We start from the raw sequence: 17171 nt of genomic DNA, 5'->3' as shown, positions 1-17171 counted from the left end.
CCGGCGTCTGCTCTTGTCAGGGATTCCATCGAATAACAGTCAACCTGCGCCACTCTTTTGCATGGGGTTTTCGATACCGTGGCCAATGGCCCACGAGGAATAAAATGACACTATAGTTTAGAAATCGACTGGGACGGATGCGACTGTCCCTTTAAACAAACAACCTACGTTATCCAGCCCACCTACTAATTCGCGGGAGCTAGCTTATCTTATACTTATACGCTTATACTTATCTTATACTTATCTTATATCTTTACTATCTTATACTTATACGCTTAACTCGGGTTAGGGATGGCTTTTGACAAGCTGTAATGTGTTCGGGGAAGTGATTGTCGCGCTCCAGGAGCTTATGAGGCGCTGTGGCTGACACAGTTAGAAGTTAGGTTTGCTCACACATTGAGTGATGCGAGGAACATGAGACATCAGACAGCACATGTCAGGGACAGACTGCCCATATAACTTAGCGGGTCCCAGATCGCCCATGTATACTGTGCATCACGTAACATGTCTACTGCTGAGTCACCGAGTCATCTACGACTCTGTACTTCGGAGTAACCGCTAAAATATTCGACATCGTGTTCGTACTGTATACCCGTGAATACAAGCAGTGTTCGCTTCTGTTTAGCTGTTGTCGATGATATAATATGCACATGACGGGTAATGACCGTGAAATCTAGCGTGAGCAGTCATGCGTGTTTTCAACTTTTTATTGCTAGCGTTTCCGTAGAGTGATGTTTATTAAATAGCATCGTCGATTTCGAAATTAAACTGAAAGTTCATTCGTGAGTACTGTGCAGGGTTTTCTTGAGATAAAAGGACGATATTTCTTACTGTCTGCGAAAAGTTCCTCTAGTACGTCAAATTCATCGATGAAAAATGTAGTCTCACGTTCAACTTTGCCAGCTTTAAACATTTAAATAAAAACTCATTTGTTGTGTGCCAGCTTTCAGTTTTATTTCAGTACATCATGAAAAACTAAAAACCGCTCTTGCCTGTACGGTGTCAATGCACTCTGCCATCTTCTTGAACAATCGAAGAATCGCTGTCGCCTTTGAAATGAACTTTTGAAAGGATGCTTATACTAGAAGTGGAGCAACAGAAGTAAAAATGTAGGAAAAGAAATATCGAACGTACACAAACATACACACTGGCTTAGCAGGCAGTATAGGCGGTATTTTTTGTTTTGTTTTGTTTTCTTTTCTTTTTCACGATGTAACCACAAAGAACTGGGCCCGCTTGCACGAAACTGTTTGAGGGAAACACTCATCGAGTTTTTCACTCAATTCACGCCGGGTGCACTAATGCTTGAGTGGAAAATTCGTTGAGTATTTCCCACAAACAGTTTTGTGCAAGAGGGCCCTGGTTCAAATCACAATTTTTATATGAATTTTTAGCGCATGACCCGTCTGCGCAGTGTAGTACTCAAGCGATTTGTATTCATTTTTGTTTCAATTCAAACCCGTACTGTATCTTGGGAAGTCCTGGGCATGTATTTCCTTTTTCTTTCACACTATTAATCATATCCCCCCTCGGGCATGTAGATACAGAGCATGCAGTGAAAGTTTTATCAAGGTCAACGGCCAGCTCTCACAAAATTTCGAGGAATTTGCCGTAAGAGCAGCAGCCACGATGTTGAGAGCGAGGCTTATTCAGTGACTGTAGAATAAAGTTCCAGTCATAGGTAAGTTACTGCCAAAAAGTAACTAAGTTACAGTTACTCTTTTTAAAATGTAACTAGTTACAGCTACAGTTACCACGTTAAAGTAACTTTTAGTTACTTTACAGTTACCTTCTAACAAAAAAAGAAAGGTCGAATTAATGTAACCCTCAAAAACTTTGTTTTTGCATTTGTACTGGCCTATATAACATACTTATACCGTGTTATAAGCGGAGGGTTTCCCATGGACCCTAACAGCACGGTGTGAGTTAGTCTAAGGCCATCCTGGATGCGTATGAGGTGACAAAATTCCTATGTAAATATGTCGTTCGTGGAATTCCTGGTTGGGAAAAACGGCAGCGTATACTTCAAGCCTCGGCCGCACTTCTTGGCCCTGTGCCTCAGCACCAACAGTGGGCCGTCACAATGTACTGCACTTTCTGAAGTGCACTGGCCTGGTCTCTAAGCTCTGAGCTGCGCGCTCCAGGAGTCTCACCTTCGTTTTCTTTCTTCTTTTTTTCCTTTTCTCTGTTTCTTCTTTGCTATATTTTCCTTTTTCCCTTCTTTCTTTTCTTTTCGTTTTTGTTTTTCCTCCTGTTTACGGAGACTCATCTTTTCCTATTCGTCCTTTTCTTTCTATTTATTCTTCGTTCTCTCTTTTTTTTTTTTTTTTAATGGAATAGCATGCCGACCTTGGTCTGGCAGACCTTTCCATTCAATAAATATATATCCCCCCCCCCTCGGCAAAACGACGCCAGGGAACTGGCGCGTGGTAAATATTGCCATACCTGAGTAACTTAGTTACGGTTACAGTTTGCAGTTACTTTAACCAAAAGCGGTATAGTTACAGTTAGAAGGTTTTTAGAAAAGTAACTAGTTACTGCTAAAAGTAACTAGTTACAGTTAGAAGTTAGTTGTAACTTATTTACTACCCAAGACTGGAATAAACCATGCAGTGAGATCTTTCAGTGAGAGAGACTTGTGCATGCCCGTCATGTATCATCCAAGGTCTCTCCGTGATGTTTGTAGATTTATTATATCGAGCCGTCCTCTCCATCTGTCCTTGAAATGCAGTAGTATGAAATGGCCCAGTAGTGATGTTGCGATTCTAGACCAGTAGTGCCAGTAGCAGGCAGAAGTAGCCAGTGATGGGCAAAGTACCAGGAAAGTACAGTAAGGAAATATACAGTAAAAAGACCTGCCAGTGCTAAACACTTTAAGTAATTATAACAATATTTATTTTTCTAAAGTAGTGAGATATGTACTTGAAGTACTTAAGTAACCTCAAATACAACATGCTGTTCATGCCACACGTTTTAGCTCTTTACGGAGACTAATATGCACACACATACTGGCGAACTGGCTAAAATAAGTCTGTGAACACCGCTGGGCCGGCTGTCGTGCAGTGAGCTAGCAAGGCTCGCAGAAGGAAACTTCAAGTACGTACTTCAACGGAAAGTGCAGCAAAATGCACTTCAAGCGAAGTAGAAAGTATTATTCAGCAGAATTACTTGTAGTAAAGTAAAAGTATCTCAAAAGGAACTTTAAGTGCTACTGAGTACTTCAAAACTTCAAGTACTGGTACTGCCCATCACTGGAGCTACAGGCCTACAGGCGTTGGCGTTCTATTTGCCTGATTTGCCTTAATTTGCCTTCCCCACGTGCTCTTTCACCGCCCTCTCCCTCTCTGCTCTGACTGCTCTGGCCGCTCTGGCTCTGCGGCTGTGCCCTCCCTTCCTTGTTTCCACGTGTATGGGGACTATGCAGCGGAGGCTTGGGGAATATTTTTATCTCTAGGGATGACATTTTTGGCAGGTATTTTGAAGGGATACCGTAAGACCTTTGGAAAGTCCCTGCATGCGTTCGTTACATGTGACAACAACAACTGTATTTTATGATGATGATTGGAGACGGGTTCATGTGACAGTTTGTCTTTACTGCCATGTTAGTGAAAAAGGGGTTGTTGAACCACCTGCATAGTTCGCAGTGATCGTCTCAACACACGGTAACGGGATGCCTATCTGGCATGTATTTGAGTACTTATCTACACCAGTAGGTCGTGATGTACACGGGAGAGCACTTTATACTTTGCTAACACTATGACCTCGGCTAACAAAACAGGGTAGCAGTGTTATTATTGTGATATGCTTTTGTTGAAAACATGGCACATTTATGTGATACTAAGTCCTGGCAACAAGTAGTCGCATAATTTTTAATTAGTAATAAAATTTAAAACGTTACAGCCTACATATGCACGCAGAATCGAGAGAATTATTTATGTGTATACTATACATATTCATACATAAATGTTCCTCCGACATAAAAAGTATCTTTAATTCCAAATGTTAAGTTAATTTACAATAAAGACTGCAGTTATATAGTATTTATGGAATGCATAGCGCCCTTGGAGCAGTATGACTATGCAGCATTGATCAATTTTCCAAGCACATAACATCTGCGAAACCAATCATTTTGTTTGACTTCACTATAGTTGATTCGTTATTAACTTATATTAAGGTACATTATATAACGTGTCATAACAAACAAAGTTATTTCGCATGGCACACATTACCACTAACGCATCATCTGCTTCACGACAGTGAGACGTCGCGGCCTAATAATAATCAATCACGAATGATGATAATTCGTGGCTTCACGTCGCAAGGCAACTGTGATCATAAGCAACGCCACAGTGGTCGATCAATAGGTTAGTTTTATCCATCTGAGGGTTATTTCACATGCGCAGAAATTTCAGCACATGGTACACGCTATTTAACGTCCCTCGAGGACGTTAAATCCTGCCACCAAACAGCTGATGTTCTCGGCCGGATTTGAATCCATAACCCATAACCTCGAGGTCAGTGAGCGAACACGCTATCAAGTGTTCCACCGATGCCGTAAATGATAAAGTCCGGGAGGACGGAGACGGCAGATACTCAGCGACGTTTGAAAAACGCGCGTCCAAGAGAAGGAAGAGGGGATCGAGAAACGCGAAGAGGAGGAGTTGGAGACTCAAATTCAGTCATATCCAATCCTGAATCCGATCAACTGTCTACGCGTTTCGCGCGCATATTTTGTCCTGCCTTGTTTCTGAGTGTTTATCAATGCAGCGAATTTTTGGACATTTTTAGACCTTGCATGAATAAGTATGGGGCGATAGTCGGACCAGTCGTATGATCTTACAATGAAGCGTTTTTTTGTCTTCTTTGTGAAAGGTATGAGGAGCTCAAATTACATCATTCCAACATCTGCAACTTCTCCGCAAGCGCACTCACATTTTAATCAGGTTATTTCTTTCAGATGTCGATACGCGTGACACAATTCAACAATATCTACAGAATGTTGAGGTGGCAAATAGAGCTTTGTCGTCGAAACTGCGATTTGCTGGGAAGCATTTAGTGTCGTTGCTTCCGGATGAAAAAATCTACGTTGCTATTCTCCCCCTTCTTATGTGCTCTTCTGGTGGCATTGAATCACTGGTATACGTTTTCGTTCTTTCTTCTAGTTTATTATTATTATTATTTTCAATATCCTTAGCTGTCTTACCATCTTCGCCTCGATCAATACGTTTTGCAGCTCACTTCATGGACTGAAACAAGTTTTGATTGTTTTGAAACTGATCTCGACGTCTTGATAAATGAGCTGTTGAAGTTTAAAGACCTTTACCAGTTTCCTTCGAACTTGACAAGGTACACCACGGACATCATTGTACTCGACATATGCGCAATTTTCGCTGTTGTGACATCTGATTTTCAGTGATGAAGGTAATAGTGCAGCGCGGTTCCTCCATGAACTACTGGGAAAGCTACCAGCGGTTGGTGAGTATCCTGACTATAGTGTAACTTGGAAATTCTTATTCATTTTGTTCAATTCACAGGGACTTACACGATAGATATAGCAGCCGATGAATATTTGTTTGACGAGTTAGATCTAGAGTAAGTACAATCCATATGCTCCGGAGCTCTGGTGCTAAGAAAGTTTAATCGAAGAGAGATGGTGCTCCACAAGGATCCATCTTTATGCAGTGCACTGCCACGACAGTTTCATGCCAGAAAAAAAAAAAACAAATGGCATAGTGTATTCTAGAACCTGTAGTATAGTTTTCCTAAAGTGACCATTCCTTCCACATTCCACCACCATTCCTTCCTTCCTTCCTTGTCACCATTTTTTAGGGTGACATCAGAAATTTTTTGATGCAGCATATACTCCCTACTTTATTCTGACACTACTGAGTATCAGTCATGTTGCAGTCATAATTATTGTCATATGACACATTTCTTCAGCTGAGAAAAAATCCTTGCTGTCTTCTTGACAAGTTTATGACACTGAAATTATTATGTACACTACATGATTGCTCTGTTTTTGTGCTCTTTATACATTTTGACGCTGAAACTAACGTTTGATTCTGTATTCATGCATTATTTCTGTTGGTACCTCTCTTTTTTCTTCAGGTCTAATGTTCAACTATATGGTGCCTTACTACGAGCCTGTACCTGGTATCATGTCTCTATACAGTCATTAAATGAACACGAGTCTTCTACCAGTTACACCTGGTGGCTTGATCACCTTGGCATACAAAGGAGTAAGCTTTTGCAACAGTGGATAACTGTATGGAAGGGCCACTTGCATGTAAGAACATTATCCCAAAGTTATATATACATGTAGGGCTACTTCTAAAACCCAGTTTGAATTTGTGCAAATTCTATTGAACTTTGCTTCATCTTCATTCGTGCCTGCTTTTTTATCGCTGCTGCCTTTTGCCCAATACGCGGTAATAGTGTACTCAACATTTCACACCAGCCAAGAAAGTTTTTATAGAGCATTTTGACAGGCTCAGGTGTGTGTATGTGATGGGGGAGTGCCATATCTGCAGAAATCTTTGACAAAAGAAAATATTTTCTGGGTTTTGGTAGGGGTGATATAACCTGCAAACATCTCTGTCTACAACACTAACTTTAACTTGTCAGTTTGCAGTGCGGTTTCAGCACTGTTGTGTGTGACATTAGTCTTGTTGTGTTTCACTATATTTTTATAATATGACTCAAGAGACAACTAATCTCTCCGCTTTTGTTGGATAAACAGTATAAAATACTTGGCGTGTGCTACTTTTTTTAAAAATTAGATTTATTTAGGCTCTGTTGAATTTGCTTGATTAATGAATTGGTTCATCTTATCGTACATCTTCACACTGTTGACATCCTCTTGCAGGTTCCGAATGGATCATCCTTTGGAAATGTTGAGCTTCAGGTTAAGGTGCATCGTGAAAATATAACAGCCTCTCACCCAGAGTTCTGCCGTGACGGCCAGCCTGAGGTGTTACATTCCAGCCCTCTGCATTCACATGTGAGAGGCTATTATCAACAACCCTTGCTTTCTGGAACAACATTTTGTGCTCTGATAACAGTGAAAATGTATTATGTTCTATTTAGTGATCTTTCGTGTAATCCTTCCACAATTATGATGTTGTTACTCTTTTTCAGACACACAGGATCTGGAGTTCAGAGCTGGAGATTCTTGATGAATTCCATATTGATACTTTTCGCATGCATCTGATATGCCCAATTTTATTCCGGCTGTATCCTTATCTACAACTTGTGATGCTATGGAAGAAATTATAATTTCAGTTATTCTGCAAAACGCTCTGTAGCTATGAGCTTTCCTAAAGGAGCAATGAGGTGACATTTAACATGGCTCGAAACCTTACCTCATCTGTCAAGCTGTCCACCAGGAGTCACCATGCAAAATACTTTCACTCTGCGGTGTATTATAGCTGCGCAATCGTATTTACAAAAACAGCCAGAGAAAGCAGCCGGCCGACACGATACTTGCGTGACGTGGAAAAGGCCCGGAGCCGCTTTTTCTTTGTTTTTTCTTCTCAGCTCACGCGCTGCTTATACATGTTTGAGCTGTGCCGATGTACGTCACGGATCATGCACCGGGAATCATGTTACGTCACGACGTCCTCTCGTTCTGCGATGCGCTCTTTGCGAGAAGAGGATTTTTGAAAGATGGGGGGAACAGAGTCCTGGCACTCGCTCTGTAGGTCACCCGCGTTCATCGTTCTTTTGCAGGAGCTCATTTTATTTGTTACAGAACACGCCGCGGTGAAAAACAAAAAATATTTTCAGGGTCACTCAGCGCTCCTTTAAAGGAGCAATATGGTGACATTTAGCATGGCTCGATACCCTGTCTCATCTATCAAGCTGTCCATGAGGAGCCGCCATGGAAAATAGTTTCGCTGTGCAGTGTATTGTCACTGCTATGCAATCAAATTTACAAAAACCAGTCGCAGATGGCCAACACAGTTTTCACGTGCCATCGAAATGTCCCCATGCCCTTTCTTCTTTGTTTCTTCCTTCTCGGCTCTTGCGCTGCTTATACCCGCTTGAGCAGCACTGGTCTACGCCACAAGTCACATGCCAGGGGAATATGCTACGTCACGACGTTTCCTCGTTCTTCGATACACTCTTCCCAAGAATGGAAAATATCTTAAACGTGCGCGGAACAGAGGCCACACACGCACACTGCAGGTCGCCCGTGGCTGTCGTTATTCCGCGAGAGTTCATTTGGTATGTTGCAGAACAGACCGCAGCCTAAAACAAAAAAAAAATATTTTATGGGTCACCTCGGTGCTCCTTTAACTGTACCGCACTTCCGCTCTTGGGAGGTCCGAACATTTTTTTGCAGAAGGTCTCGTGACTATGGAGTAACAATGCACAAAATTAGGTGAGCTCAGGTGTACGTGTAGGAGTGTTCTGTACCATATTGGCAATATTTTGGTTTCGCAAGATGTTGTAATACGAACAACACAATTGAGATGGTAGATAAAAAACAGGAGCAGGGACAGATATTGGGGGGGGGGACGTTATGGATGTCCTGATCCCCCCTCACCCCACACATGCATACATACACACTGAGTTTTTGTCATCACATTCTTGATTTTTTTCTTCATTATATGACTCAGACTCTCACACTCGCATCAGAGCAGCAATGTTAGCAGGTTCATCCAGCAGTGTGGAGAAGATAACAGAGTATGTGCACATTTTTAAAAATAATGATATTGTGGTAATGGGCCTTGTATTAGTATGTAATGCCCAGGGTTCCTATTTTATTATATATTCCTTATTTAATTGCACAACTTCATAAAGTTTTTTTTTTTAATTGAAGAAGGGATTCATCTTGCGCCTGTCTTACTGGGAGGACAATGATGTAACTAAGAGGCAGACAAGTCCCTCCATGCAAGCTTGGAGGAAAGCAGTCCAGCAAAAAACACTGAGCCGTAGGTTTTGTTTCTTTCTTTAACTAATTTAAGCAGTATAAACTTCGTGGTTATTCCTTCGCTTACAAGTGTTGCCAAATGCAAATAACAAACCAAGGAAAGCACTACAGACTCACTACAACTGTTTTGCTGAAACTTTGTTGCTCGTAGGCATTCCACCCAGAAGCCAGGACCCGACGGGGCACTTACATTTCATCCTCATTCCGTCATTTAACTCCGCTATGATTTTGCCACTCTGGAAGGACCCTGCTTATGTTGATGCTACTTATCTCTCAACAAATGGCAATTATTCCCAAGTTTTACCGTCAGGCAAGTTGAGCGAGGCAATGAAAAGTGTACCTTGCGTACTGACAACTGCTGGAGCATTGAGTCTCTACAAAGATAGGTGCTTACAAATAAGAAGCAATACTTTAGGTATGTTCATGCGTAGTGATATGCCTACCTGAGGACTTATAGTTAGCTGTGGAAACTATATGTCTGCAAATCTGTGTTTTATAGCAGGGAATGAAAATGTAAGCAATGTCTCGGATGCCACAGGACTGTTGAGGGACATCTGGAAAGAAGCCTTTATCTTGGAGTCTGGTGGAACTTGTAGAAGGGCACTTCCTGCTCCCCTGCCTGGTACGTAAAGCGGCTAAGAAGCCATACCTAGTAAGCCTGCCTTTAAGAAGTACTGCTGTGAGTTTCACCAAAAAATATAGGTATAGGTTCATGCTGTGATGGTCTGATTGAGACAGATCTACCTTTATTTTGCTTTTCCTTATAATATATTTACTGTATGCACTTAGCACTCTAAGTATTGTTGTGCACTTATTTTCAGAATGTGGAAAAGGTTGTGTTGTCTTGATGAGGATGTTATTGATCGCAGCACTTCTGTATTGTACACTGGTTCAAAACAGCAGTATATATCTGAGTTACTCCAGAGTTAATTATTGCAGTGTTCCTGGAAATAATTAATGGCATTCATTGATTCACATGAATTGTCATATCGTTTTCTTTTTCCATCGAATTTTAATTCGGTCAAGCCAGGTATGTGGTATGTTTGATATTGAATTATACGAGTGTGTTAAAGGGGCACTAATGTGCAAAAATTTATCCTCGCGGAAAGCCGTTACCTTAACACCAACACAAAAGGAACGGGAGTCATCCGTCGTGTCATGCGCGATATATGAGCGAAAGAACCTGCAATTTACACTTTCCCTTTCCCTCTCCTTCTCAAAAAGGCCGACAATGTGGAGTGGGCTCTCATTTGTCTGCTCCAACAATTTGCCAAATCATCACTGGAGATTGTTTCGGAGACCAATTCCGAGGCCTCTCCTGAACAACGCAACGGATGTGTCCCATTCCTTTTGTATTGGTGTCAATGGAACAGAATCTTTCACTCCGGGAGGAGAAATTTTTTCACTTTAGTGCTCTTTAATGAACACTTGGCTCAAAGCAGTCCCCATTTTGACATTTCTATAACCTTGGTTTATAAATTTTTATGCTACTTGCCTTTAGTAGCAGATCTTGTGAGAAAGTAAGCAAGAGCCAAAATGCATTGATATGGACCTGAGGAATGTGTGAACTTTATTTAGCGAGTGAGGACCCATCAGACTGGCCAGAACGACGTTTCCTTCTACAAAAGTCATTGCTGTCATCGAAGCCTACACGGCACCTTGCTCTATCAAAAAGTGGGGCTATGCAACCCAGCTGTGAGTTCTTGTTGTCATCTGTATAACACTTTATGCTCTAATATCTTTTAAAGGATGTTGTGCATTAATGCAACTTGTTGGCATTAATGAAAACATGGTTAGCCCAAAGTGGCATACTAGAAAATACTGAAAAATAAGAGGTATTGATGTAGCACAACAATTTGCCACCAATTGCAACCAACACATTTGCCACGTTCTGATACAGAAGTGGTTTCTCTAGGTTGAAATTTAGCCGTAATCAAGGTTATAGCACTTAGAATGGGCTTTCATGGGATTCCAATGATAAAAATGTCTCTCTCTCTCTCTCTTTTGTTATTTTAGTGCATTGCGCATTCTGAGGTTAATTTCATTCCCAAATACTGGGGCCAATTGTCAAGAATGTCATTTCTTGAGTTGTGCCTGTTTAGTCTGCTGCCATTTTAGGAAATTCTATTTACCTGCATCCTACATAACCCATATGTTTCATATTCCTGTTTGTGAATTTCTAGCAACATCAGTATCTGCTAAGGACATTTTGAAATTGTTTAAAGGATCTGGCGAAGCAAAGCATGTGTCTAAAGAAACTCTGCAGTATATTGTAAGTTGAGACATTTTGGATCTAAAACAGCTGACTTGTCAGACTTCCTGAAGAGAGTAGTTTCATATGACTGCATGGACCTCCTTGCAGGAATGCAAAATGAAACCATCTATCACTGCAGAAAGGCTTGACGCGCTAGCATGGCCTTACTTACTCCACTGCAAGTACCATGATCTGTAGTACGTGTCTCTCAGCCTTTGTGTATTTGTTACTTGGGTACACTTTACATTGGTACTCCACCTGTGTGGTTAATTACTATGTATCGCCAGTGCTTAATCCGTACTCTGTCTTGCTTCCTAATGTTTCAGCTACAATACAGACACTGAGGAGCTGGAAAGCAGCTGCAATGCTGCTAAAGAACAGCTAGTCATGGATGAAACGTTAACAACATTCGACTCCAACCTTCTTCCTACTATTTTTAAGTTAGGCCCTACAACCAAAACGTTAGAATGTGAATCTTTGCAAACAAGTCCTCGGAAAAATTCACTTGCACCTCATGCACCTCCTGTTACATTGAGGAGAAGCCCAAGGAAACGACCTTTGATCGCACAAAATGAAGCTGGGACATCATCTTCCTCATTACAAAGGAGGAGCCCTAGGAAACTGTCTACTACACAGCACTTAAGGAAAAGCCCATGGAAACGAAGTGAAAGTGCACGAGACATCACCTCCACTAGGTAAGCTGACTCAAAGATACCAGTTACCATGCAAAAAAACAAAAGATACCAACAAACAACAACAACAGCTTTATTTTGTGATGATGAATGGGGAGTTTCATTGCCAGGGGCGATACTCAACCCCGTTGCTGGTGGTGATGCGGGGAATGAAATAATGAGCCCCTTCACAATAAGGATCAAACTCCTTTGGTGTCCAAAATGGTCAAAAGAGCTTTGAGGGCAGAGCATTGGTGGGCTGGATTTGGCCAGGGACCAAGCAATTTTGATAGAGAGAGGGGGCGAGAATCCAGCTGATTAAGAGACCTGGAGAGTGTGGTTCGGGAAGGTTGGTAGTGTGGGCAATAAAGAATAATGTGCTGTAGATCTTCTAGAGCACCGTAGTGACAGCATCTGGGAGAGTAAACTTGGCTGTAACGGCACTGAGCTGTAAAAGCCGATGCTGAAAAAGCATTGGATGAATTAATGCAGCATGTTGACGAGAGGTGTTTCGTGGCATGCGGAAAGCGAGCGTTGGATCAACTCTTCTCAGCATAGATTGGGGAGAATGTCAGTTGACCTTGTGTGATGACGTTGCCCTTTGGACAGCAGGAAAATCACGACCAACCATACAGCGCCACTTGCAGCTGGCTTTAAATACTAATGTACATACATACCTCACACAACTTGGGATGGACCTTTCACCCGAAAAGTGCGTCGAAAAGAAACCAATACTTCAAAATCGATATGAAAAATTGCAGTGTTCTGTGCATTCTATGCTATGCTTGTGCACCACTGAAGTATTTTTTCATTGCTACAGTAAACAACCTCTCTACTCACAAATTATTTATCATATCTATGGTTAGAGGTGTGTGGGGGTGCGGTTATATCTGCGGATACTCAAAGTATCCGCGTGGTATACTGGTTTGCGAAGAGAACTATAATGTTTTGAAATTCACATCTTATCCGCAAATAAGCTTTAGTGCCTTTGCCGACGTCTCTTAGGTGGAGCCGTAACTGGGAGCACGCAGTGAATCCAAAGTGCTGTGGGTGACATAATGTTCCTAAACAGTTTATATGCTGAAAATTAAAAACGTTTTGTAACATAACATTTTATGTCATGTAGATTTTTTTCCTTCAAATGCAATCACTGCAGATGTGCAGACGCACTTATTTCAACTAGCACGGATATAGATGTGGTCGCGGATTTAAATGTGTGCGGACACTGCTCACCTCTAATTATGGTTGCATATTTATGAGTTTTATATTTATGAATATTTGGAAAGTGTTTGTAGTAGTTCACTTTGTATTAAGAGATAGGCACTGCCATCCGTTTAATTCGATGTTTGGCCCCTTTAAAATGACATGCCAACATGCAACAAGCTATTTGTATAATATACAGGCCCCACATGATGCTGAAGTTTGTTGTAAGTATAGCTGTACATGTAATCATATTTCCTGACTGCCAGAAATCATTACTCTACAGGGAATGTACATAAGTAACCACTGTGCACTGACCATTTTAAAAATATGTGACTGCTTTAGTTGCCACACTTTGTTCTTCACAGAAAAACTTCTCACAAAAGTATGAGGAGAAAAGCACAAGTAGAAGCCTCAAGCAGGACGAATGAGAAGCTTAAAATGGTAAGTGTATAATATGGTAACTGCCTTGCCTTGGTGTAATAATATTTCTATCAGACAGGACACACTTTCATGCAATGATGATTTATTGAAAAGCTTGCTATTTGTTTGGATTGAACTCTCATGCAGATTTTGGGTTCCAGATGTATTTTTGCATGTTGTACTTATGTGCCTTTCATTTGTGGTCCTCAGAAAGTAAGAATTGCTGTGGCCAATGCTCTAGAGAGTCATGGCATTGCTCAAAAGGACCCGTTGTTCAATGCTTGTGGGAAGAAACTGCTTAGCATATGCAAGACATTTGCACAGGTAGGTGTATCGAGGAAATTCGGGTATCATTAAAGTGTTGAATGCTGGTAGTGCATTTTGTCCAGAAGCTACAATACTATTCAGCTCATACAGGATGATGCAACAAATAAGAAACAGGAATTGTTTTGGTGTTCGTTTCTGGTGTTCACATAAATTTGTTTCCATTACTGTCACGTTTCTTGTGATTTTTTTGTGTGTCTTTGGTATTATGCCTGTTCATTTTTGCATTTTTATTTCCCTTACTGTTTTCATCTGCTGTCTTTTGTTTACAGTTCTTGAGAAAAAAGTACAAAAATTTTCAATGTCTTTCTCATCCAGTTTTGCCAGTGACAATTCCACCTCAGTCACCACAGATTGTTCAGCTGTAATTAGACAATGCTTTTGGGAGTGGTAATATGGTGAGAGAGATCACAGGCTTATGAGATTCTAAGTGAAGGAAGCTCCTACCGTATTGTTTAGTCTCAAGAGAAAGCCCGACCTTCCGAACCAACTTTGAAGTGTCAACACTAAGTAGAGTACCTAACGTAAAGTGCTTACTCGTACTAAGCATCCTACTACTGTCGCAAATCAATACTGACCCACATGTTACGCACGTTCTAAATGTTCTCCTAATTACCACACACAAGCACCAGACATTCGGTGTTGGTGTACTTTTCACTGTACATTTTATCAGCATATGCGAAACTTCATTAATATTTTGGCACATTGCGACATTGACTACCTGAACAAGAACCCACCTAGGGTCACTGTTGAATCTCAACCAGTGCTCCAACAGCCTTTATCAGCCACTTTCATAACCTGCACTTTCCACTGTAACTTATCTATTCCGACATCCGCACTTCTATCTTCTTGCGAAGGCAGGCGCCAACCAATCTTCTGCCTCAGTCAGCACAGAAGACTTATGCTGCCACAGAGCTAGCAAACAGCAGCAACAGACTCACCAGCTATTGGCAAATTACTGGTATCAACACATGTGTAGATGCCACATCAACCCAACAACTGACTGTCTATTGCTGCACCTGTCCTCATAATAATAAACGTCCTGTATTTTATCAATGCGATGTACCACAAAATGTCACGTGGCGTTCCTAGCAATCGGATGAGCTCCTACCATCTCACCCAACAGCCAAGCAAAGCCAGGTTTCCGTTATGTATGGGTTTGCTCAACCATTCCCCCACAACTTGTTTATTCATTGGGGTTACATGTGATAAATGAGTCTCTCTCACGTTTGAGATACAGGAAGACACAGGAAGATTAAGCAGACATTTTCCTTTACCTCGGTTGCGAACTCAACATAGCTTAACCAGTGTTGTGACATTTTTTGAAATTTTAGTTGTGTACATAATGTAGCAATCTGCTTTCAGGATCTTCTTGGCTCTGGCCGAACTACTCAGCAGTTACAACACATTGCTGACTCTCATGCAGCACAGGTGCGTGCTGGGCCTGATACTCTGGTTTTGTTACAGACGCATACGTAGTTATGCAAATTTGTCTCGGCAACAAGCCCAATTTTCTGCCATTATTGTCTCAAAGTTTACCGATACGTTTGAGGTCATAGAAGCAAGTGAAGGAGCAGGACAAGACTACCCTTTCCAGTCTTGTTCTGTCGTGTTTGTTTCGTTGACTTTGTTTTATCTTGAATGTTGCTTCTTATACTACAGCAGCAGCTCAGTTGCACCCTACTCTTGAGCTCCACCTATGCACGCTTATGCCACAAAAATATATATTGATGAGCTAAGAATAGCTAAGGGCAGGTTCAAACTGAAATATTGCTCTGGGATGTTATCTATCGTGAAATATTGTGAAAACGACAACCCTAACTCATACTGCTTCAGATTCATTCAGTTTCAGGAAATCTTAGGAATAAGCCCGCAGCCATATCTACAAAATGTGACTGGTGCAAGCATTGTTTGCGCTATTCCACCATACTAGAAAGTTATACTACAGTCATACTCGACATAAGACATTTAATGAATGAATTACATGTAGAGTTGCTATAGATCAGGTGCAACTAGAATGGAGTAATTGAAGCAAAAGTTGTTTATTGTGAGCATTTAAGAACTGATTGCTTTGTTACTCAGATAGCACATCTCATCAGAACTTGCTTGATATGTAAAATGTTACTTATGTGTCATGTATTTAGCCTGTAATCTTGTATGTATTACGTATTATTATTATGTATGAGAGGCAAAATTTTTAATTCCACTTTGTGGTTTCAGGTAATTAATTTTGAACGCCTGAAGATAGACTACAATGGCACATGATGAACTGAAGTTGAGAGAAGAAGTTCTTCTTTTTCATCTTAGTGTTTGTGTAGGTTCTCTGTTGCCTGTACAGTTTGTATTGTGGCTGTTATTTGGCTGCCACTCAGTAAAAGAGTAGCAAAAGCAATGTGTGTTCCACCAGTTTTGCTTAGGTATTTTTCATAGTATTACATCTTTGCTCAGTATCACACCCCCTCATATGCATGTTTTGAAATGTCCTGGCTGAAAAATATGGACATATAAACGTGGAACTGCTTTGGGATGAAAATCTGTATCACAACAAGCTTCAAAGTTTTGCAAGAACCGTTCAAGGCTACCTTAGCTAATGTAATTTCAACAGGAACTGCCATGCAATAGAAGTCTGGTACCCCAGAAAACTGATGCCTGCTTGAATGTGTGGATCCTCCGATCCCAAAAACCCGGTTATAAACTAGTAACCCCACCACCACCTCCAACATGGCAAATTAGTACAGTTAGCACCAACCTTACATGAAATTTTACCTCTAGCCTCAAGCAGGAGACTAGCAGAACTTTGAGTGATAACGATTACAATTCTTTTAAAAGAGATTCAGGTAGGCTCACACACTAGTGTAAAATAAGTCATGTTTACAATTACTATGAGTAAGTACAACAAAGCTTCTTAAAATGTACCCTCAGAAATAGAACAGATATTTGCCTAAAGAATTCGGGTCTGATGATGAGAAAGTCAACATGTAGCAACAGAACGACTGACTGCAGCCTATGACTGCAAGATTGACAAATGCTGTAACATAACCCCCAAAACAGCTTTCAGAAATCCTTGCAAGACTAATTTCTTGAACTCTGGAAGCTCCTTCTAGATTAAAACAAAGTCCCAATTAATAGTCGAAAAAGTTTCAATCCGTCGGAAGAGAATGGGGCATCAGGCTACGGGGTACTGTGCCCCCGCCTCATGCACATTGATCGAGCGGAGCGTCTGCGATACTGTGTGATATGATACCAACTACAATCCCAAGAGTGTGCACGGTCTTAATGAGTCTACCGCAGGTACTGCAAAGCTTTTTTTCTTTTTTGTTTAAATATTCCAAGTGTTAGTTAAATGAAGATTCAATTTTTGATG

General features: G+C 41.1%; 1 protein-coding gene across 1 annotated transcript; it reads left to right on the top strand.

Moving 5' to 3' along the window:
* Positions 1-4590: 4590 nt before the first annotated feature.
* Positions 4591-16306, top strand: LOC135377904 (uncharacterized). Its single transcript, XM_064610650.1, has 20 exons — positions 4591-4872; positions 4958-5136; positions 5234-5346; positions 5414-5475; positions 5535-5592; positions 6109-6286; positions 6866-7000; positions 7138-7232; positions 8622-8688; positions 8825-8936; positions 9087-9350; positions 9435-9557; positions 10514-10630; positions 11119-11207; positions 11298-11386; positions 11516-11884; positions 13429-13504; positions 13694-13807; positions 15173-15238; positions 16028-16306. Exons 1-20 carry the CDS (start codon positions 4842-4844, stop codon positions 16070-16072), a joined length of 2382 nt encoding a protein of 793 aa, XP_064466720.1. The 5' UTR covers positions 4591-4841; the 3' UTR covers positions 16073-16306.
* Positions 16307-17171: the final 865 nt, after the last annotated feature.

This window comes from Ornithodoros turicata, chromosome 1, assembly GCF_037126465.1.
Source record: "Ornithodoros turicata isolate Travis chromosome 1, ASM3712646v1, whole genome shotgun sequence".
Classification (NCBI taxonomy): domain Eukaryota; kingdom Metazoa; phylum Arthropoda; class Arachnida; order Ixodida; family Argasidae; genus Ornithodoros; species Ornithodoros turicata.
The sequence above is the reverse complement of the archived record's forward strand: the minus strand, read 5'-3'. Positions and strand labels throughout refer to the sequence as shown.